The following is a 23,155-nucleotide window of genomic DNA, read 5'->3' as shown; positions in this document are numbered from 1 at the left end:
AATCTCATATCAAAATCTTTCAAAACAGATGCATCGTTTGTCGTCGTAAGGCAGGATTCCTGAGAGTGCTTCCGGATGGAGCCATAAGTGCTTCTGCTCTAAGACGCCCAAACATTGCAACGGTTCAAAAGCCATTCTATCCGCCACCTCCGCCGCAGCCACCAAGACGACGAATTCGACCGGGTGGACGCAATCGAAACCGTTATAATTCTTAATGTAAATTAGTACGACTAGACCTGTAAATCTTTCAGTTGCTTTTAGTTACTGTCTGTGTGCCATTGTTCATTCTGCGAAATTTCTACAATTCAAACAAATGAATAACATATGCCCGAATCCAGTAACAAACATTATTTAATTTATACTGATGTCAGTAGTGGAGACATTTGCAAAAAATCGTAATTCCGGAGTAGAATGTGCAACATCCAGAACAATGTTATTCATTAATTACGACATAATTTTTTAAGTTGAAACCAAAGTGCCAAGTTGGGAAAAAACTACGTTTCCAAGCTAAGTCTTTAGGAGTGAAGATTTTGTCCTGTAGATATCTTCACATATACTTTTACAAAACTACCACATCCGTACTCAGTTTTTTAACAACGATTTCGAATTTCCTCTGCCTAATACTACATTAAGCATGTTCAATATTAAGGGTACTATTGTAAAATAATATTATATAAATGTATGAATAAAAGAAACACAACCAAAAACATACTTTATTTCGAATGTTTAGTCCGAAACATTATTTTTAGCAACTATTTGTTTTCAACTTATTCTTGTTATGTTATTCATTTCTACTTGTAATTTTCGATCATATGAATAAATTGCATTGACAGTATTTGTTCCTGATCATAGTGTCACTAAAAGTATTGGGGATGTTCTCCAACAAAGTTTGTTTCCCGTACTTTTGCTATTCCTTTGTCCTTTTTCATGATGATGATGATGATGATGATGATCCATTCCATTAAAAACTTTATTGTTTCTATCAAGCAATTGAAACTCTCTAATCGCTCTACAATTTGTTCTTTGACACCCAACTTCTATCTCTCTCAATTTTGCTGCAATATAATTATAAACAGTTTCTGGTGAGCTTTCAATCAAAATCCTCATAAATCAAGATTTCACGACGTTGAAATATTATATTTTTTTATTTATATTTTTAAACTTATTTTTTTTCTCATCTTGGATTTCGGTTCTGAGGATTCCGACGCTTTGCCTTCCCAGCAAACATTAAATCGTATAATTTTGCACGTGCCAAGTCTTACAAGAAATCCGAATAAATCATAATCGCATATAATATCAATCAAAGTATGCATCGTGTATATTTGAAATCGCATAAAATGTAAAAATTCGATTTTGACGTGGGACTACGTCTAACCGGAGTATATGGGGGGGGTAAAATGAAAACCTAAGCACAGAGAATGCAGGGAGAAATGAAAGATTCCGAATGCTTATAACTCGAACATTTCTTTCTGGATGGGAAAGATGTTTGCATCAATTGATAGTGAATATTTCTACGCTGTTATCGCAATTAATAAAATGTTATTTTTCATTAGATAAACAATTGAATAACTGTAAAATGTTAAGCGTTATCAAAACGCCCTAACTGCCTCGTTTTGATTGGCCCGATTTGCGGTTTCCCCAACACAGCCATCAAAACTAAGTAGCCTTGGAGAAATCGGCATTGCAAATACATGAAAGTCGGGGATATTTTTGTTCCGACTTAAACACAGACTTCAATTCCATGGAGTGTGGGGAAATTGGCATTGCAAATTGAAATGTGTTTCTCTAACACAGACTTCAAATCCATGGAGCGTGGGGAAACTGGCATTGCAAATTCATGCGAGTCGGAAATTGTTTCATCCAATCAAAAATTTAATCAACACGAACAAATGATTGCTAAGCTGAGATAGTCCCACGTCAACCTTGCGGTTATATCATATATATAACCTACCCATTTTTTATATACCATTATCAAATTAAGTCGCAATTCGGTATAATAAACATCAAATTCATGATGTACATTGTCGTAAAATATATTTAATCCGCGTCATATGCGTATATAACGCTGATGCAGTTTGTGTGTCGTACAAGCGTATAATTTAAATCGATTCATTACTGTAGTAAATCGTGTTGCATGCTGAAGAAAATCGTGAAACAGTAAATCATATTAGATCCTAATAAAGAACATATTACATCATATTCAAATGTCAATGAAATGCTGATGCACTCGAAAGTTTTAACCGCTGTTGAATTAAATTTCAGTTAGCCGCGCGAGACATCTGGTGGATGATAATTCAGACGACCGGAGTTCGAACTCACATCGGGCAGTTTTCACCAAACATCAATCTGAGCCATTTTAAACATTCATATTCCACTCCCAACACAAGTCGATCAAACAGTTATTATTTCTACAAACATAAATACTCATATATAAAAATGGCGGTTTGTGAGGCTATAATAAACATTTCACGAAAATATTTTGCGCCTATTGTTTTTTTTCTATGTCTGTAATAAATCGTATATGAGTATGGTAAAAGTCGTATTTGGTGCTTTGACAATTTATAAATATATTCATACTAGATCGCAATTCAATTTCAACATAATCGCTATTATAGCCGGTCAAAGTTGCATATTCATCCAAACAAATTCGGTAAGCATTTGCCATGTATGTATATGGCCTCCACTTTTGCATGCATATGCCAGTTAGGCGCATTATATGCCAACCAAATTTAAGGGCATATGATGTTATATATACGCTTGTTATGCGATTTAATGTTTGCTGGGTTGGATCGCTGTTGATTTTTTGCGGGGTTCGAAGAGACAGACGATGTTTCCTCATGAAGCTAGAAACCCAATCTCTTCCTGCCATTTTTGCAACTTGGTTGGATTCGTGCAGGAGGTTGTTGGCTTCCGTAAAATCAAACGCCAGGCGTCGTAAATCATTGAGAGTCATACCATAGAAGGCTTTGTCCAGTGCTGTGCAACGGTTCGCCAGATCCTGTGAACCGCCCTAGCTGCGCGCTGGCACATCCCAGCAGAAGTAGAAATATCAATAAAAGAAGATGCAGATTATGAATCACTTACTTACCGCAATCCGACGCTTCAAGACTGCCTCCCGAAGCTACTGTCGGGCCATTTCGAGCATTTATGGAGTGCATTTCTTCAAATTAGTTTTCTTCTTGTGAGTCCCGTTAAAAATTTGCACACATTTTACAACTATTTCTGAGAGCAAAACGATGGTACGAGCTTTTGCCCCACAGCCACTGCGCACTTTTATACCACAAGCAATTTTTCAACTAATCGCACTTTTGTCCCGTGCGCACCTTTGCCCCGCAATACACCAAGGTTTTTTTACGCGGATTTTCCAATTAGCACGTTTTTTACGCGGATTTTCGAATCAACACGTTTTTTTACGCGGATTTTCCAATTAACGCGGTTTTTTACAAGGTACGTTTCCCCGCGTGTACGTGTACAGGTACGTAACCTGGGTGTACTCTATTGATTATATCGATGGTAACTATAGCAATGAACCGAACTCTCGCTTTTAAAAAAAATCATCTTTCCATCCGATTTGCAATGCGTTGTACTTTGAAGCTTCTTCCAATTCGTAAACCATGCATGAATTCTTAAGAACTAAATGATATATCTGAAAGACTCCAAACACCAATAAGCTCAAAAACACGTCTAGATTAACACAGGCTCTGCCCAAGCAAATAAAAATCAGTTTATATATTTTATTATTCGAATAACACTTTATTAACACCGACGCGGTGCTCTGGAACCGGGGGTTGTTTATGTGGGATGGGGAATGCTGGTCAACGTCGGCGCCCACAGCCGATCAATTTGGACATTGTGCGGCTGTAGCAAGACAAATAGCTTCACATTAGAAAACACGAACTCCTCACATGCGTGCCGCGAAAGTATCAGTTTGGCTCTGTCCAGCCTCTTCTTTGTTACCCTGTGAACATTACGTTTCCTGTACGGCTTGTATCCCAGGTCCTTCATCGTGATGGTGGGGGCAGTCCTGATCGACACGTCCTGGTCAGTTGCGGTCTTCTGGATCGAGTGGTTCATTTTTCGACGAACCCGCTCCTTCATCACCTTGATGGCTGCTGGCGTCCTCACCGAACGCGACCGCCCGCATCTCGCACGATCATTTGCCGAGCTTGTCTCCCAGTACCGACGGATGGTGGTATAAATGTCTCGGATAGAGCCGAAGAACAAACTACTGCTTTGGTTGAGAACACAGTTACTAATGAAAATTTTATTTCTAGGTTTAAAGTCAGCGCCTGCTGCGCATGGATATTCAAATTCAAATTCTGCACGCTAATATTATCTTACGTTAATACTCCTCCTCGTGCTAATCTTGAATTACTCCCATTTGGCTTCGTAAATCCTCCAAACGGACTCGTTGCAGTGGCTTCGTCAACATGTCAGCTAACATCGATTCCGAAGGGCAGTACTGCAGGTTGATTAGCTGTTGCTGATGGAGATCGCGAACGAAAAAGAATTTCGTTTCAATGTGTTTCGTCCTTCGCTCCAAACGGTCGCTTTCGATTACCTTGATGCAGCTCTGGTTGTCTTCGTATACTGGAATTGGCTGGGTTGAAGACTCGCCTATTTCATCCATCAATCGCTTCGTCCAGATAAGCTCTTGGCATCCCTCCGCAAGTGCAACCAATTCGGCTTCGGTTGTGCTGAGGGCCACACACGACTGCTTTCTGGAACCCCACTGGATCAGGCCTCCTCCGAACATGATCAAATGCCTAGATTTAGACTTCCGGTCCCGCTGGTCTCCTGCCCAATCCGCGTCAGCGTATAGCGACAAGCCATCGCTGTTGGATCCCAGTGCCAGCTTGAGGTGACTGCTTGTTGCTAGATATCGCAGCACTCGCTTAGCTTCATTCCAGTCTTGTTGGTTGGGGCAACTGGATTTCTGCGCCAGGATCGTCGTGCTTACTGCAATATCCGGACGAGTGTGCAGTGCCACGTAAAGCAATCCTCCAATAAGGCTAATGAATTGGTGGTTATTCGGTAGCTGGTCATGCTCCTCCTCCTTCAGCTGCAAATAGCCTGGATCGATGGGAACCTTCGACGGTTTGGCATTTTCCAAGCTGAACCTCTTGACTAGCTTGTTGATGTAAGCCTGTTGGTTCAATTTGAAGCCATTCTGTCCACGTTCTACCTCCATACCCAAGAAATGATGAAGATCTCCCAGGTTGATAACGGCGAACTGTTGCTCTAGGTATCCCAAAATGGAGCGGAACTCTTCCTCTGACTGCGCGACGATGACCATATCATCCACGTAGATTAGGATGTACGTGAATGCTTCTCCTTTCTTCCGGATGTATAGGCATGGATCTGCCTTCGACTGGATAAACCCTATGGCCTTGAAGAAAGAATCCACCTTCTTGTTCCATACTCGCGCTGACTGTTTGAGTCCGTATAGGCTCCTCCTCAAGCGGCATACGGTACCCTCATTTCCGGTATGGAAACCATCGGGTTGGCGCATATAGATGACTTCATCCAGCTCTCCGTTAAGATACGCCGTCTTGACATCCACGTGCTTCACAGTCAGATTCTTCCGGGCAGCGACGGTTAGCAAGTGCGAAACGTGACTTGCTTCGCCACAGGTGCGAAAACTTCGTCGTAATCGACACGAAACTTCTGGGTGAAGCCTTGCGCCACGATCCTGGCCTTGTTCCGCACGATGTTGCCCTTTTCGTCCTCCTTGGTTTTAAACAGCTCACCGGGGGGTAGATCGACGAGCTTCCATGTGTTGTTCTTCACTAACGCTTGATATTCTTCGATCATTGCAGCTTTCCAAAGTTCGGCGTCTGCGAATTGTAACGCCTCCTTGAAACTACGGGGGTCACTAGCGGTGCGGCTAGCGAGACAGTTGCCCTTCTTCATATGTTGCTGCTCCGATGCGGTAGCCGATGCCGATCCAAACGACGATCCGACCGTTGGCTGAACGTTGCGCTGGCCTGAAAATTGGTAGGACGGTAGGCCTTTGCTCGGAATATAATAATCAAGGTACTTGCCTGGTAATGCGCGCTCCCTTCCGCTGCGCCTCAACACCTGCGACTCGGGTGGTTGTGAAGATTGTCGCGGGGGGGAGCGCAATGATTGTCACGTCACCGTCAGAAACATCACTTTCGCTGGTTTCGGCTTGCGAGTAGTAGTTGGATGCCTCCGAATCGTCCGAATAATCATCTGACTGCTCCTCCTCTTCTTTTTCTTCCTCAGGTGAGTGCGCCTCGATAACATCGACGACATCTGCTTGTGCTTCTTCGAAATCCAAGGACACGAATGTACGCACCTGCGTTGGCTTCCTCACTGGAGCTGATACGGTATCGGATGGTTCGTGGGACGGTTCACTAATGAAGACGACATCCCGACTCTTGAAAACCTTCTTCGTGGCGGTATCATACAAGCGGTATGCATTGGTATCTTCATCGAAACCCACGAGAATCGATTCCTTGGACTTGGCATCCCATTTGCGCCGTTTTTGCTTGGGAATGTGTGCCATCACCTTGGCACCAATTACACGTATGTGTGACAAATCCGGCCACTCCAAGTCTCCTCCGGTGTTTGCTTGTGCCCTTTGGTCGGGGAACGGTTGACCAAGTACGTTGCAGCTGCCACCGCTTCGGCCCAGAATGCCTTCGGTAGCTTCGCTTCAAACAATATGCATCGAGCCCGCTCGACGATGGTGCGATTAACTCGCTCGGCCAGACCGTTTTGCTCCGGGGTATACTCCGTTGACGTCTGGTGCCGGATGCCCAATACTCTCAGCCGGTTCTGGAAAGACTTATTGGTGTATTCCTTACCATTGTCTGTCCGAAGAATTTTCAATTTGCATCCGGTTTACCGCTCTGCGAGACTGTGGTAGTGGATGAACGCTCGCAGCACCTCGGCTTCGGACTTGGTCTCCAGAAAATAGATGGAAATTCGTCTCGTCTTATCGTCGGTGAAGGACACGTAGTATCGACTTCCGCCCAACGATGTCTCCTCCATCGGACCGCAAATGTCTGAATGGACGACCTCCAGCACTTGACCTGCACGATGTCCCTCCTTAGGAAAAGGTAGACGGGACTGTTTTCCCATCGCACAGACGACACAATTTCCATAAGTCGTTTCATCGAACTGTATACCAGAAGCTAGACCACCTTTCAGCTGCTTCAGGCTGCCTACATTCAGGTGACCCATTCTCCTGTGCCACGTGTCGATATTGCTTGATGTGCATGCCAGTGACGTTGCTATAGTATTTTTCGCTTCGAACCGAAACAGCTTTTTCTCGATGTCATGGCAACCCGTTGCTATGACGACGCCCGATGGGTCGATCACCTTGACTCCGGTTAGAGAAAATTGCACCATGTGTCCACGGCGAACGATTTGACTTACCGAAAGAAGGTTGTTGGACATTTCGGGGATGAATTTCACGCCGTTGACTTCTATCGGTGGACTTTCGGGAGTACACTTCACATCTAGCTTGACCAGGCCACTCGCAACGATATTCATCGTCACTTTGTCTGCTGCTATAACTACACCGTGTGCATCCCTCGTGTTCACCAGAAGTTTTCGGTTGTTGTTGAATTGATCCGACGCTCCTGAATCAAAATACCAAGCTTCGTCATCCGCACCGTTGTTAGTCGATAACACGGCACTAAACGCTGATCCTCGTTGATTCGCTGGGCATTCTCGGGCGATGTGGCCAAACTTCTTGCACCGCTTGCATTTGGGTCCCTTGGGCTGCTCTGCTGACCTGCTTTCTGCTGCGCTTTGCTTCTTCCTCGGTTGAGGTGTCCTTTTCCCAAAAAATGCGGTTCGGTTGGTTTGCGTTTGCACTTCTTGTAGCAATTTCGTTTTGATGCTGTCCCCTGTAATCGCAGTCCCAGAGCTTTCCAATGCCATTATCATGGGTTTGTTCTCGTCCGGTAGACCTGCTAACAGCAACGTTCCAATCCATTCCTCAGAGATATCAAATCCAACGCCTCGAATCTGGTGGGCGGTGGAAATGATCTGGGAAAGTTCCATCAGCATTCGCTATCGGCTTCACCGCATCCCACAGGTCCTCAAGCTCCAAAAATGTTTCTACCGCAAATTTCCAAGTTGCCCAATTGTCGTGACCAGTCAGGCGTTCTATGGACGGTAGGGTTGACAAATCTTGAACTTGAGTTGCTGCTGATACCGGTGCTGGTTCGCCGCTTCCGCTTCCTCCTGAGTTACTACCTCCTGTTGACATTTTTTCTTCACTATTCTCGAACAGCCCATAACCTCTCGGATAGAGCCGAAGAACAAACTACTGCTTTGGTTGAGAACACAGTTACTAATAAAAATTTTATTTCTAGGTTTAAAGTCAGCGCCTGCTGCGCATGGATATTCAAATTCAAATTCTGCACGCTAATATTATCTTACGCTAATAAAATGAAATCCCGCTTCACCCCGGATCTTCAACCGTCGGAATATGTCGCTGGGTCGTTCACCTCTCGTAAACAACTTCACTACGACATCCTTCATCGTGCGTGGTAAACAAACAACAAATGACACCAACACCGCGCACGTCGGTTAACCTATATATGAGACTAAATATTACCAATACCAATGAACAGAATTCTCATGGAGCAACAAAGGGAAAATGTCAGAGGGGAACTCAATATGTTGGCTTCTGTCAGTTCAATAGGGGTTCAATTTGGACGTCACCTAAGTGGTGCGCACCTACCCAACGATGAAAAGCTGTATTCAAACTTGTTGAACACCCTGTAGTGTGGTGTTCGAAAAATGGTACACCGCTTTCTTTTATCAGTATTGGTTTCTACCAAGGTATGTAAGTATACGTATACATACATACATATAATTATATTTACATATATATAATCACCTTGGGTTCGACCGCTACGCCGAATCCCTCTACAAATACTGCTTTCAAACGTCACGCTCTACTAGACATCAAATTCCACCTATAAGCAATAACATCAATTCGCCAAGCATCTATGCGGAAAACATTTTCAATTTAAATTCGTTGAAATAGTTTACAAACCAACTTATAGAAGATATGGTTTTCTCAGAAAATGTATGCCGTCTGTGCATGGGAAATTCGAACGTCGTACACACTTTGGTCGGAGAAAACCTTTTACAGAAGATTGCAATATGCTTTAGTTTGCTGGTATGATTATAACACCATTGACTTCTATATAGATTGTACAAAACCACTTGTATTGTGAATTTTTAAATTTTATTTTTCCAGATTAGTCCGACCGATAAAACGCTTCCTTTAGGAGTGTGTGCGGAGTGCGCGTTCAAAGTGAAGGGTTTCTTCGAGTTTCGACAAAGTTGCTTGAGAGTTCAGCGAATTCTCCAACAGAAATCGGAGGAATCCTGTAAATCAAGAGACTCAGAAACATTTATATCAATAATAAAAAGTGAAGAGTCAGTCTGCGAGAATGATGAATCAACTATAAACAAACCAGAAATAGACATAGATGACGAAACTGAAGAACAAATAGATGAAGCGGATTTTGAAAGCGATGAGATTGAAGAACAGTTGGAAGAACTAAATGTGATTAAGGATAGAGACCAGCTAGATGAAACAAACGAGGAAATCGAAGAAGCTGCAACGGAATCTGATGGCATGCTTCTTGATAATGATAGCTCACAAGGGTCAATCTTTGATGTCCACCCTTCATATGAAAAAACCAAGCAGGAGGTTTTTCCGATTGAAATGATCGAACTACTAAATTACAACGAACAACATGAATTGCGCAGTATCAGAGCATCGAAAAGCTCCGCTAAAAAATCAAATGAAGATATACAAAGTGGTTTAGAAAATGATGATTTTGAATCCACATACAAAAAGAAAAGAAACAAATCTCGAGACGGGAAAGAAATATATCGATCGTTGCTGATGACCTGTGAGATATGTGGGAAATCTGTAGAACGTAATCGAATGGAAGGTCATCATAATCAGCATTTGAATTTACGACCGTACGCTTGCAATATGGAAGATTGTGGTGCCACATTCGACTGCAAAATAAAACTTCGTCTGCACACGAATAGCCGCCACAGTACCAAACAGATACCATGTGATCTATGCGGGAAGGTGTACGTATCGAAAAAAGCGCTTTACCGCCATAAAAGAGCAACACACGACGAAAAAAAATTCACGTGTGAGCAATGTGGATTGGTGTTCTTTTCCAAGTGAGTTTTGGCCAGTTAGGAAACGTAATTAGTACTACATCAATTTTCTTTTCAGCTCTCCGCTGAAACGACATCAAATTACACATTTGGATCAAAGAGAGTACAAATGTCCTCATTGTCCAAAGGCATTCTATCGAAACAGTAGTCTTAAAGTTCATCTACGGAGCCACACGAAAGAAAAGCCCTTTGCATGTAATTCATGCGACAAAGCGTTCGGATATAACCGACTGTTGAAAGATCACATATCTCGGCAACATAAAGACATCTGTTGAAAGTGGTGGCTTTCATGAAAAGTTTTAAAGTACCGTTCATAGTGTTTTTTCAATTAGGATTGAAAGAAAATTTTGGATCCTGAACTGAATTAACCTGACGGAAGTATTCCCAATTCAACGTACTTAGGCGGACCAGGGGGACATTCCGCATTTTGAGCTAGAGCTTAGGTAGGCTGTACAATTCGTAGTTGCTCTCCGTGATTGACCTGAACCAGCGAAATTGCACAAAGAACACACCGAATGACGCTTGGGAGTAGCAAATCATTTTCATTGTACAAGTTTCGGTGATTCGAACTTTAAATAGTCAATAATGACGCCGGCCATGTCCTTACAGTCACCAGGGGAAGGGGATGAATGTTAGTATGATATTCGCCGTCCGAAGGCCAGAAGGGTCGCCTCTATAGCGTGGTTCCCTAGCGATTATCATGGGAGGGGGATAGTTGTTAGTGGGGGAAGGTATGAATCAGGATTCACTGAGGAAAGTGATGTGATTATGCTAACCCAAACTATAGACCACTTGATGAAACGAAAACTTGAAAACCAAATGCATTCCGTAGCCGTTGAAGATATTAGAGGGTGACCTGAAAAGATCTCCTTTGCAGAAGTACCAGGACTCTGGTAAGTGAATTAATTTGTAAGCGTGGACGCAACTAATCGTCGAAATGAAATTTCGTCTCTGCTCGACGGAACAAAAACTCGAAAATCAAATGCATTAGAAGATTGAATATATTAAAGGGTGACCTGATAAGGTCTGACAATGACTTAACTTGTTGAGTCAGTTTCATCGCACCGAACGTGTACTTTTTGTTTAGAGAGTGTCAAGTGGGAATGACAGCAATAAAATTGGAAAATGTTTTTTATCGTAAATGAAGTGCCAGGCGAGCTTACGCCCGGAACCATAGTTGATGAAAAGATAAAAGTCGGCATGTTCTTTAACCTTTACATGGCTTTAGTGGTCAGCTGTTTCTTCGTTTTGTCCATGAAGTTATTGAAGGAAATCTTCCGTTTGAAGTTCGCCCATTTTTTTCTATCCTTCGCAGCTGGGGGATGTTGATAAGGTTGGCGATCTTCGCTACGATGTTTATTTTCAGCCGATTCATCTTCTCTATTGATCTCTCCGTTGCGTGATACCTCTTTATGAAGGCGGCAACATCCGGCAGGCACCTCGTGTATATCTTTGCGTTCACCGCAAGACTCGAAAAAAGGCGACTTAAACATTCCCTTAGCGCCGATCGTCAGCCAGAGACGTCAATGCTTACCTCATTTGTGGGGTACCCGGTCCCCTGCCATTCGTTGAATTCTAGCGTCGTTTTTCACCAGCACCTCCAGCTACTTCATCTGACCTCGTCTGACGCTTCCGCATAAAAATGTTCATTTTGGCCAGATACTTCTCCACCGTTTGGTCGGTTGTTTCGATCTCCCGGTTTGGGAAGCGGCAGGGAGAGTATGTTGTAAATAGAAAATCGATTTTATCCGGTGGACACGAAGTGTCTCAGGATGTCCATCTTCTTCGCTCCGGACGGAGCTGGCAGTGTGAAAAAATGATAAAGTTGCTTGAAGGCATTCGCCAAGGCTGCTGCGAATCAACAGCGTTGAATCATTTTTGTTTAAGGCTTAATAAACATAAGATTCAAGGAAAATTTGTTTCATTGTATTATCTTTTCTAGTTTTTTTTTCCATCGCCATCCGAATTTTTTCTAATGCATGCGTCAACACTAATTTTTTTGAAAAATGGGTTCGAATTTTAAAATATTCCATTCGGTAATTTGAAGAAAATGGTTGAATTCGAATCGTGGTTTCCAGGCTTAAATGCTCTGATTGAGCGAGTTTTTTTTTCAAACGTAAACAAAATCTGTACCACAGAAAAATTACAACTATGTGCCGATAAGATGAAAAAAAAATTATACAGATCAGGTTTAATTGCAAGGACATATGTTAAGAATTTCATGAATAAATGTAATGTTCAAATGACGTATATACATAAATTTTTTTTTGGTGTCCCGCGTTAGACCTCTGACCATCTGGTCACTTTAGCCTAGTAAGACATCAATGCTTTTCCATTGTAATTCACGGAGGTCACGGATGTTTTCCGAATTAGGTCTCTTCTAGCATATTGAACCTAGATTTGCAAGTTATATCTGATACTCGAAAACGATAACTTGATACCTGAGATTCGGATTTATAATAAAAATTAACGAGCTGCCGCTGCTAGTGCATTTGATTGAGACCACAAGATTTCCACGAATCGCATTTTTCAAAAGTTACACTTAAGCCAACAAAGTCCCAATTGATGTGGAAAACTCGTATTTTCTCCAACCCAAACGGATATATATATATATATATATATATATTAGGCTGTCAAAAAAGTAAAGTCCTGCGGGATTTTTTTTGAATTTTCATTTGTTCATAAAATTAGTTACAATCATCTGTTTTAAGTCAAATACGCGCCATTTTGTTCGATGACTTGTTCCCAACGAGATGCCAACTTCATAATACCCCTGTTATAGAAGCTCGCTTCCTTATTGGCAAAAAAACTCGGATAGCCAATTTTCACAGGCCTCTTTTGTGGCTAACTTCTGACTACCTAGCTCGTTCGCCATGGACAGGTGGTAGTCACTTGGTGCAAGGTCCGGACTATACGGCGGATGCAAAAGAACCTCCCATCCGAGCTCCCGGAGCTTCTGACGCGTAACCAAAGAAATGTGTGGCCTGGAGTTGTCCTGATGGAAGACAATGCGGCCTCTGTTTATCAAAGATGGCCTCTTCTTCATGAGTGTTACCTTCAAGCGGTCCAGTTGTTGGCAGTACAGGTCCGAATTGAGCGTTTGGTCATAGGGGAGCAGCTCATAATAGATTATTCCTTGACAATCCCACCAAACACACAGCAGAACCTTCCTGGCCGTTAATGAGGGCTTGGCCACCGTCTGAGCCGCTTCAGCGGGCTTCGACCACGAGCGTTTGCGCTTCACGTTGTCGTAAGTGACCCACTTTTCATCGCCAGTCACCATCCGCTTCAGAAACGGGTCGATTTTGTTGCGATTCAGCAGCGATTCACATGCGTCGATACGGTCAAAGATGTTTCGAATAGCAACTTACAACCGTTCTCCTTATGGGCTTTGGGATAATCTTTTTCGGACTTGCTACTATAGAGATCCGTCATTCGCAGGAGAAGTGTTTTATTTCATATTCTTCGTGAGTGCGAAAAAAATAGCTGGTCAAAAAACACTACAGAAATGTCCAAATTCGAGAAGGAAAAGAACACAAAATTCAGGTAAGGTTTGATGCAGTAAGCTATAACCAGAAACCGTGTACGTCAATTAATCTCATTGTCGAGCAAAAAAAAGAGATTTTTTAAGTTTTATCCAAATAAAACCATATTTTTTAGAGGTTTAAGAAAAAAGATCCTCAAATGTTGTTTCACAGTAATGTTCGAGTGGTGGAAAACGTTGTTTTGATCTACTCGAATGGTTTATTTCGCTATTTTATGATCTTCTATACGTTTCGAAAGAAATACTATTTCTTGGACATTGGAATAAGCATAAAAAATGATTCTAGATAAATCAGAGCCGAAATTCTTAAAGTAAAACGATTTCACGGGATCTAGTTTTCTTCCAGTTTTTTAAAGAGCAATCTTCCAGTTTTTTGAAAAATATTATTGGCAACCCTGTTTGCAAGTGAATCAAGAATCTTGAGTGAAAATGATGTCTGAAAATAAATTTATATTATAGTGGTGAGTCTCGTTAGAAATAATAGGAAATTTATAGTAAATGTAAATTGTATATAACGAAAAGGAAATTGTAAAGATCAATCAATAGAGTGTTTTGCGATTGTACCCATGAACGTACGCTCGGTAAGAAAATGTGAATGTTCAAAAGAATTTATATCAAAGAAATAATTTTGGGCGGGACGAAGTTTGCCGGGTCAGTCAAAAAAGAAATTATATACCACAAATATAGATCACCTACAGAAAAATTATTTCTGTGGGAACTTAAATGCAACATCGTTTAATGAAACAAAGCAATATTTCTTCGACAAATCCAAGATACCCGGTGTAGTGATGGTACTTATATACCCATTTGAAGGCCTACGGAAAACGGACACATGTACTTCTTTCTAATCCAAAACTTTCCGGATGGGGTCTCTCGTTCATTAGGCGCATTCTTTGAAAAAAAGTCCTCTACGCATTAGGGGTATTAAGCAAATTCAGGGTGAGATTCGTATGTTCCTCCATGAACTCCGAACTTGAGAAGTGTTGATGCTTATTGTGGGCCCTATTAAAGAAATCGAATCGAGGATTCGATACAATAACTATCACTATCACACCGAGTAAAATCTGGAATTATAGAAATCGAGGAAAACAGCTCGATTAAAAATATCTATATTTTCAAGAGTGTTAATATGGTTATGTTTTGGAGAAAACTGTTATTCCCTCAACGAATGAAGTTTAATAGGCGTAATGCATGAATGGATGTGTAATAAAAACGACATCATGGAACAATTTGCTTTACAAAAATTATAATTATTAGAAAATGAACTTTTTCATGTGTTTTCACAACTGCAATCTATGGAATTCCGTAAAGAGTCACGCATGAATTCCACTTCTTTAGCAAAAAATTTTTTTTGGATTTAATTTTCTTTTAGCGTCGATTTTTTTTTTGTAGCGGCGTCAATAGCTTTACTGTATTGGGCCACTACCTGTGGTCCTAAATTCTCGCTTGTTGTGTGCTAGTGTTTTCTTTGCCTTTCACCTCATGTCAACCCAAATCTGTAATTTAAAAAAAACATTATTGTTTTGCAAGACATTTCAGTTTTAGCTATGGTATAGAAAGTTTACTTACTTACTTTCTGCCATTCTGAACCAAGACGCATTGATGGTCTCAGTGCATTAAGCTCTTCACTGAATTCCTTAGCTTTTCCTTAACCGGGATTATATCTGAAATGCCTCCACAAAAACCTCGAGCAATGTTTACATTCGCTTTCATTGGTTCAACGAGTCCTTCAAATTGGTGGTGATTTGTCTGTTCTCTCATTTTCAGTCACTGAAATATGCACTGGAAGTAAGTTCTGCATTGTAATTTATAACATGATTAATATAAATAATGCTGGATTGAACACTTTCCTTGTATAGACTATTCTGGCAGCACCGTAAAACAAATACTGATCAAAACAAACGAACATGTGTTGAAAATTGCATATATTTAAGTGTTTCTGAAATGTTTCCCAAAGGAAAGTATCAGGGACGCAAACCAAAACAAAATCATTCTCTGAAGATATGCAACAAGCGAACCAAACAACTCGAAAAGTTCTGACATTTGCATCGATAGCTATCACTCGCTCGGTGCTATCGAATTGCTCGATTTATATAAAATAGAGCTAACGAGCAAAATTCTTATCGCCTCGATTTCTATAATAGGGCCCTGTGTTTCTTTGTGATTCCATAGTGCTAAAATAACAAGTGATTATTTTTGTAACATACTAAAAGTATTGTATTTATACTCAAATACTGTTACAAATAGACGTCACAACCGAAGGAAATGCAATTGAAATTTTGATTGATGTGAGATTTGGTATTATAATCAACGTTCATTAGCATTTTCCCATACGACGATCAACCATTTCTTGTCGAGATATTTGTTCTCGTTTGGAGCTAAAAAGTGCTTGAGCACAATGTTACGTAATGTGAAACTTTGCTCGTTTCACTAGTTTCGTGCTCGCTTCGAGATTCATAATGGCAAAAGTGGTCGAAATGAAAAAAAAATCACTCGTTTCGAAATGCGGAATACCACCCCAGATCTGTCCAATTAGCTAAATGTCGAATTACAAGTAACTTACTGTACCCTTAGAAAAATCCTCGGTCGAAAACTACTAAATACATTTGGTAATGCAAAATTAGTAGAATGTACAAATTTTTTGTACATATTGTCAACAAACCCGCATCCCTACCAGAAATTAGTATATTTTACTCGATAACATTAGTAAGCTTGGATATTGTCATATCTGAAAATTGGTGAGAAAAGCGCGTATTAACCATTTTCATTGTTCCCATAAGGCAATACGGAGGTATAATAACGATATAACTCTGATACGTGCATTTTCGGCGAGAAAATGTAGCCGATATTGGGCTTCCGAATCATGGTTCTGCTTGACATATGTGTTTATTAGTACAGTCGAAAATGACTATAGATTGGTAGTATTTACCAAAAAAATCGTTATATTTACTAATTATTACTCTCAGTGTATATTCAGCTGCTTTAATTTTGCAGTATTCGTTTCGACCGATACGTCGAATCCCTCTAATGATACTGTTGTGAAACGTCACGCTCTATAAACAGTAGACATCAAATTCCACCTATTCGCAATGACATCAATTCACCAAGCATCTATGCGGAAAACATTTTTTCGATTTAATTCCGTTGGAATAGTTTCTAAATGAATTTATAAAAGATATGGCTTCATCAAAAAATGTATGCCGTCTGTGTATGGGGAATTCGAACGTCGTACACACTGTAGTTGAAGAAAACCTTTTGCAGAAGATTGCAATATGCGTTAGTTTGCTGGTATGATTATCACAACATTGCTTCATATAGATTGAACAATGCTGTTTACAATACGACTTTTGTTGTAAATTTCTAAATTGTATTTTGTTTTTTAGATAAGCCCGACCGATAAAACGCTTCCTTTAGGAGTGTGTGCGAATTGCGCGTTCAAAGTGAAGGATTTCTTCGAGTTTCGACAAAGTTGCTTGAGAGTTCAGCAAATTCTCCAACAGAAGTTGGAGGAATCCTACAAATCGGGGGACTCTGAAACATTAATATCAGAGATAAAAAGTGAAGAATCAGTCTGCGAGAATGATGAATCCACTATAAACAAACTAGAAATAGACATAGACGACGAAACGGAAGAACAAATAGATGAAGCGGATTTTGAAAACGATGAGATTGAAGAACAGTTGGAAGAACTAAATGTGATTGAGGATGCAGATCAATGTATAGAGCAACTAGATGAAACAAACGAGGAAATCGAAGAAGCTGCAACGGAATCTGATGGCATGCTTCTCGATAATGACAGCTCACAAGGTTCAATCTTTGATGACCACCCTTCATATGAAAAAACGAAGAAGGAGGTTTTTGCCGTTGAAATGATTGAACTGTTGAGTTACAACGAACAACATGAGTTGCGCAGCATCAGAGCATCGAGAAGCTCCGCTAGGAAATCAAATGAGGATACACAAAGTGGTTTGGAAAATGATGATTTTGAATCCACATACAAAAAGGAACGAAACAAATCTCGAGACGAGAAAGAAATATATCGATCGTTGCTGATGGCCTGTGAAATATGTGGGAAATCTGTTGAGCGTAATCGAATGGAAGGTCATCATAATCAACATTTGAATTTACGACCGTACGCTTGCAATGTGGAAGATTGTGGTGCCACATTCCACAGCAAAATAGCACTTCGTTTGCACACGAATGGTCGCCACAGTACCAAACAGATACCATGCGATCTATGCGGGAAGGTGTACAAATCGAAAAAAGCTGTTTATCACCATAAAAAAGAAACGCACGCCGAAAAACAATTCGAGTGCGAGCAATGTGGATTGGTGTTCATCTCCAAGTAAGTTTTAGCCTGTTAGGAAATATGATCAGTACTACATCAGTATTTTTTTCAGCTCTCGACTGAAACGACATCAAATTACACATTTGGATCAACGAGAGTACAAATGTCCTCATTGTCCGAAGGAGTTCTATCGAAGCAATAATCTTAAAGTTCATCTACGGAGTCACACGAAAGAAAAACCCTTTGCATGTAATTCATGCGACAAAGCGTTCGGATACAATCGATTGTTGAAAGACCACATTTCTCGGCAACATAAAGACATCTGTTGAAGACGGTTGCTCTCATTCAAAAATATCGAGTACTTTTCTTCTATTGGGATTGAAAGAAAACAGCCTGGGTGTGAATTCTGATGAAATTCAGAAATTAAATTGGAAAATATTGGGCCCTATTATAGAAATCGAATCGAGGATTCGATACAATCACTATCACCATCACACCGAGTAAAATCTGGAATTATAGAAATCGAGGGAAACTGCTCGATTCGTTAGCAAGTTATTGCGTTAGTTAGCAATGTCAGCGGTTGTGATGAAATATTTTGAAATGTTTCACGAAGCACTATAGAGAGGATGCCAAATCTTGTTTAAGGCATCTGCTATGAAAATGTATTTCCAAAAGTGTTAATATGGTTACGTTTTGGAGAAAACTGATATTCCCTCAACGAATGAAGTTTAATAGGCGTAATGCATACATGGATGTGTAATAAAAACGATATCATGGAACAATTTGCTTTACAAAAAAAATATAATTATTAGAAAATGAATCTTTTCATTTATTTTCACAACTGCAATCTATGGAATTCCGTAAGGAGTCACACATAAATTCCACTTTTTTAAGGAAAACTTTTTTTTGTGTAATTCTCTTTTAGCGTCGATTTCTCGTTGTAGCGACGTCAATAACTTTATTGTATTGGGCCACCACCTTTGGCCCTGAATTCTCGCTTGTTGTGTGCTAGTGTTTTCTTTACCTTTCACCTCATGTCAATCCAAATCTGTAATTTAAAAAAATCATTATTGTTTTGCAAGACATTTCAGCTTTAGCATATGGTATAGAAAGTTTGATATAGTATAGCAATAAAAAAGAAAATTGCTGGCAAAAGTAACACGTACTAACATACGCTAGCAGGAATAAGACATTTTTAGGTAGGAAATTCGGTTGATAGTAATTCAAATAATATGATAAAATTTACTTATGAAGTTGTATGTATCGTAGAAGAAACACTTACTTGCTGGCATTCTGAACCAAGACGCATTGATGGTCTCAGTGCATTAAGCTCCTCACTGAATTCCTCCCACGTTTCCTTAACCGCGATTCTATTTGAACTGCCTCCACAAATACCTCGAGCAATGTTTACATTCGCTTCCATTGGTTCAACGAGTCGTTCAAACAGGTGGTGATATGTCTGTCCACTCGTTTTCAGCTACTGAAATATGCGCTGTGACACCGGGCGCGAGAATATGATTTTGCACGCGAGTACAGGAGGGTTCATGATACGCGTAGAAGGATTTTTGACGTAGAGATACGTTTTCATTTCTGTACTTGTTTGTAAGTTTAATGTTTCGAACACGAGAGCGTTACATGAAATGATTATTATACTACTATATTCAGCTTCGCCGGCTGAATATAGTAGTATAATAATCATTTCATTTCAAAAATGAAATAACTACAAATTATATTCATGTTTCGATCAGGCATTGACCCTGAGAGAAATACTATCCTTCAATCTTGTATTTCAATGGAATTCGCAACAATTAACAACAGGATTGGTGTTTTTATTCATATTCAACAGTTATTTTGGTGGTGCCTAGAAATGTGATCTTTCAACAATCGATTATATCCAAACGCTTTGTCACACCAATTACAAGCAAAAGGTTTTTCTTTCGTGTGACTCCGCAGATGAACTTTCAGATTATTGTTTCGATAGAACTCCTGCGGGCAATGAGGACATTTGAACTCTCGCTGATCCAGATGTGAAAATTTATGTCGTCTGAGTCGGGACCTGAAGGTAAATTGATACAGTACTGTTAACATTTTCAAGAGTGTTTTAACTTACCTGGAAACGAACACCATTCCACATTGCTCGCACTTGAACTGCTTTTCGGCGTGTGTTTCTCTTCTATGTTGATAAACAGCCTTTTTGGAGGTAAACATCTTTCCGCATAAATCGCATGGAAGCTGTTCGCCAGTGTGGCGGTAATTGGTGTGCAGCTGGAGTCCTATTTTGCTGGTGAATGTTGCATTGCAACCGTTTTCACTGCAAACGTATGGCCGTACATTCAAATGTTGATTATGATGACCTTCCATCCGACTACGTTCAACGGCTTTCCCACATATCTCGCAGGTCAACAGTAAAGATCTATAAATTTCTTTCTCAGTCTTAGATGTTCTTCGTTTCTTTTTACAAGAGGGTTCAATTTCGCCCGTGATCTTTGGATTACTCTGCAATTTTCGAGTAGATTTTTTAGCGGAACTTCTTGACGCCCTGTTTTCACGCAATTCATTTTGCTTGTTGTGATTCAGAAGCTCCATCATTTCTGCCGCATAAACCTCCTGCTTTGCTTTCTCATAAGCTTGACGAACATCAAAGATTAATCTTTGTGAACCATCATCATCGGAAAACATATCATTAGAATCCGTCACAACTTCTTCAATTTCCTCATCCGTTTCCTCTAGTTGCTCTATGGATTGGTCTAAATCCTCAATAACATATTCTTCTAACTGTTCTTCGATTTCTTCGTCTCCCAAATCTACTTCATCTATTTGTTGTACTCTTTCATCATCTATATCTACTTCTAGTTTACTTATGATTCCTTCCTTTTTTCGAAAAGGTTCCGCATTTTTCGGTGTTTCTGAATCATCCGATTTGTAGGATTCATCTAGTTTCTGGTGAAGAATTTGCTGAACTTTTAAGCAGTTTTCTCGAAACTGAAAGAAATCTTTTAGCTTGAGCGTGCAAAGCGCACACACTCCTAAAGGAAGCGTTTCGTTATCTGGACTAATCTAGAAACAATCAAAATACAGTATTTACAATACAACTCGCATTGTGAACATTAACGAAATATTTATAAGGAAACCAATGTTGGGATAAACATACCAGTAAACTAACGCATATCGCAATCATTTGCAAAAGATTGTCCTCGACTATATTGTGTACAACGTTCGAAGTACCCATGCAAAGACGGCATACACTTTCTAATGAAGCCATGGCTCCTAGAAACTCCGAAAATGCTTTTTCTCAGCTTAATTCAACTGAAAATGTTTTGCACATAGATGGTTTGTAAATATGATGTTATTGGCATTAGATAGAATTTGATGTTCACTGGTTAGGGATGTCCACGTTTGGGACGTAAAAAGTATTCGTAAAAATTCGACTGATTGGTCGAAAAAACGCAAAAAAACTGTTTAATATACACTCACCCAAAAAATGGTATGTACTGGGTCAATAAAATTTATTTTTCGATTACATTTTGTTTGAAAAATAAATTTCATACGCCTTTTTCCTTTTGTTGTCTTTTTCCGCATGCTGTCAGATGTTTCTCCTATGAAAGGAGCAAACGTTTACGTGACTCGGGCTTTGTTTATTTATCTTTTTGACCGAGCTAGTATGAAAATAAATGGTGTAATTTGTGTAATTCACATTTTTTAGTTGTTTTAATAAAAGAAAAGACTTAAAATGATATAATTCTATCGTTCAGAATGATAAACACCTAAAATTTGGACACAATTAAGTAAAATTGAATTAAAATTAATTTTATATATGTTCAGAAGTCAATAATACTGATATTTCATGACAGTTGGGCTATTATGATTTGAAACGCTAGCATCAATTGATGAAAAAATGTTGTTCGTTTATTTTTATTAATTCGATTATTTTCACTTTCAAAAACGATACTTTTTTTATGTAATGGATTATTATACGGTTGGGGAAAAAGAAATGTCGCATTTCTGATCGAAATTTGACGCTTTATTTAACATACAATCATCTAATTTAGGTCAAATATGCGCCGTTTTGTTCGCAAACTTGTTGCCATTTAGAAGGTAACTTTATTATCCCCCCCTTATAAAACCCCCCCTCCTTATTTGCAAAAAACTCAGCCAGTTTTCACAAGCCTCTTTTGAGGCTAACTTAGTATCACCAAGAGCGTTTTGCATGGACCAGAAGAGATGATAATCACTTGGAGCCAGGTCCGGACTATACAGTAGGTGCAATAGGAGATCCCATCCGAGCTTCCGTAGCTTCTGGCGGGTCATCAAAGATGTGTGAGGTCGAGCGTTTTCCTGGTGGAAAACAACAGGAATGGTGATCATTTCTGGCTGCTTCTGGTCAATCGCCTGCTTCAAACGGTCAAGCCTTCCTAGCCGTCAATCCGGGCGATGGTTTGGGCCGGCTTACCGCGCTTCGACCACGACTTTTTTCGCTTTAGGTTGTCGTACGTGATCCACTTTTCATCACCAGTCACCATTTTCTTCAAAAATGGGTCGAGTTCGTTCCGTTTCAGCAGTGCATCGCAGGCGTTGATTCGGTCTAAAAGATTTTTTTGCTCCAACTCGTGTGGCACCCATACATCCAGCTTTTTTTGGAATCCAATCTTCTGCAAATGGTTCCAAACGGTTTTATGGTCTATACCCAGTTCATGCCCAATCGAGCGAGTACTCACATGCCGGTCTACTTGGATGATATCATTATGATTTTATTTTTTGAATGATTTTATCGGTTTCCACGACGATTGGCCTACCAGTACGGGGTGTATGTTCGACAGCCACTACACCAGAACGAAATCGATCAAACCAACGCTGTGCTGTGCGAATCGTTACAGTATCGGATCCATAAACTACACGAATTTTTTCGGCCGCCTTCGTTGCAGTTTTATCTCGCAGGTCGTAAAAACGTAAAATATGGCGAATTTCTTGCTTGGTGGACTTGGTGGACATCTTTGACGCGCTATAGCTTGAGACTGAAAAGGACAATCACAACACTGTCAAAACGACACTTGTAGCACAGATTGTCGTCCTTAAATAACCGTATAGTATAACCCGATGCGATAAGTACAACACAAGATATGTTTAAG

General features: G+C 40.2%; 4 protein-coding genes across 5 annotated transcripts in view; 3 read left to right on the top strand and 1 right to left on the bottom strand.

The window, feature by feature from the left end:
* The window catches only part of LOC129777183 (collagen alpha-1(IV) chain), an 89,799-nt gene extending 89,089 nt beyond the window's left edge, over positions 1-710 (top strand). The window contains exon 8 of the mRNA XM_055783305.1: positions 29-710. Within this exon, the coding sequence (XP_055639280.1) occupies positions 29-215 (187 nt within the window). The 3' untranslated portion in view covers positions 216-710. The remainder of the gene's footprint in view (positions 1-28) is intronic.
* An 8,260-nt stretch (positions 711-8,970) lies between these two features.
* LOC129776653 (zinc finger protein 37-like) lies at positions 8,971-12,742 on the top strand. 2 transcript variants are annotated; one of them, XM_055782418.1, is made up of 3 exons: positions 8,971-9,169; positions 9,256-10,200; positions 10,256-12,742. In XM_055782418.1, the coding sequence occupies exons 1-3, from the start codon at positions 9,075-9,077 to the stop codon at positions 10,470-10,472; spliced, it is 1,257 nt and encodes a 418-aa protein (XP_055638393.1). In that variant the 5' UTR covers positions 8,971-9,074; the 3' UTR covers positions 10,473-12,742. The 2 variants fall into 2 exon arrangements, with proteins under 2 accessions (XP_055638393.1, XP_055638392.1); XM_055782417.1 differs by having other exon boundaries at positions 9,251-10,200.
* A 4,055-nt stretch (positions 12,743-16,797) lies between these two features.
* On the top strand, positions 16,798-18,777 carry LOC129776057 (zinc finger protein 287-like). Its single transcript, XM_055781441.1, has 3 exons — positions 16,798-17,029; positions 17,125-18,086; positions 18,142-18,777. The coding sequence occupies exons 1-3, from the start codon at positions 16,919-16,921 to the stop codon at positions 18,356-18,358; spliced, it is 1,290 nt and encodes a 429-aa protein (XP_055637416.1). The 5' UTR covers positions 16,798-16,918; the 3' UTR covers positions 18,359-18,777.
* Positions 18,778-18,855: 78 nt separating this feature from the next.
* LOC129776059 (zinc finger protein OZF-like) lies at positions 18,856-21,366 on the bottom strand. Its single transcript, XM_055781442.1, has 4 exons — positions 21,181-21,366; positions 20,140-21,086; positions 19,312-20,085; positions 18,856-19,077 (listed from the first exon to the last, which is right to left on the bottom strand). The coding sequence occupies exons 1-3, from the start codon at positions 21,289-21,291 to the stop codon at positions 19,869-19,871; spliced, it is 1,275 nt and encodes a 424-aa protein (XP_055637417.1). The 5' UTR covers positions 21,292-21,366; the 3' UTR covers positions 18,856-19,077; positions 19,312-19,868.
* Positions 21,367-23,155: the final 1,789 nt, after the last annotated feature.

This window comes from Toxorhynchites rutilus, chromosome 3 (assembly GCF_029784135.1).
Source record: "Toxorhynchites rutilus septentrionalis strain SRP chromosome 3, ASM2978413v1, whole genome shotgun sequence".
Classification (NCBI taxonomy): Eukaryota; Metazoa; Arthropoda; class Insecta; order Diptera; family Culicidae; genus Toxorhynchites; species Toxorhynchites rutilus.
Note: the sequence above shows the minus strand (reverse complement) of the source record. Positions and strands in the feature narration are given on the sequence as shown.

Excerpts from the sequence above, each read along its gene's own strand:
- LOC129776057 (XM_055781441.1), top strand. The coding sequence starts at position 16,919 with ATGGCTTCATCAAAAAATGTATGCCGTCTGTGTATGGGGAATTCGAAC. Across the intron at positions 17,030-17,124 it reads CAATATGCGTTAGTTTGCTG|ATAAGCCCGACCGATAAAAC; the intron begins GTATGATTATCA and ends TTTGTTTTTTAG. Across the intron at positions 18,087-18,141 it reads GGATTGGTGTTCATCTCCAA|CTCTCGACTGAAACGACATC; the intron begins GTAAGTTTTAGC and ends TATTTTTTTCAG.
- LOC129776059 (XM_055781442.1), bottom strand. The coding sequence starts at position 21,291 with ATGGCTTCATTAGAAAGTGTATGCCGTCTTTGCATGGGTACTTCGAAC. Across the intron at positions 21,087-21,180 it reads CGATATGCGTTAGTTTACTG|ATTAGTCCAGATAACGAAAC; the intron begins GTATGTTTATCC and ends GATTGTTTCTAG. Across the intron at positions 20,086-20,139 it reads GGAATGGTGTTCGTTTCCAG|GTCCCGACTCAGACGACATA; the intron begins GTAAGTTAAAAC and ends ATTTACCTTCAG.
- LOC129776653 (XM_055782417.1), top strand. The coding sequence starts at position 9,059 with ATGGTTTTCTCAGAAAATGTATGCCGTCTGTGCATGGGAAATTCGAAC. Across the intron at positions 9,170-9,250 it reads CAATATGCTTTAGTTTGCTG|ATTAGTCCGACCGATAAAAC; the intron begins GTATGATTATAA and ends TTATTTTTCCAG. Across the intron at positions 10,201-10,255 it reads GGATTGGTGTTCTTTTCCAA|CTCTCCGCTGAAACGACATC; the intron begins GTGAGTTTTGGC and ends TTTTCTTTTCAG.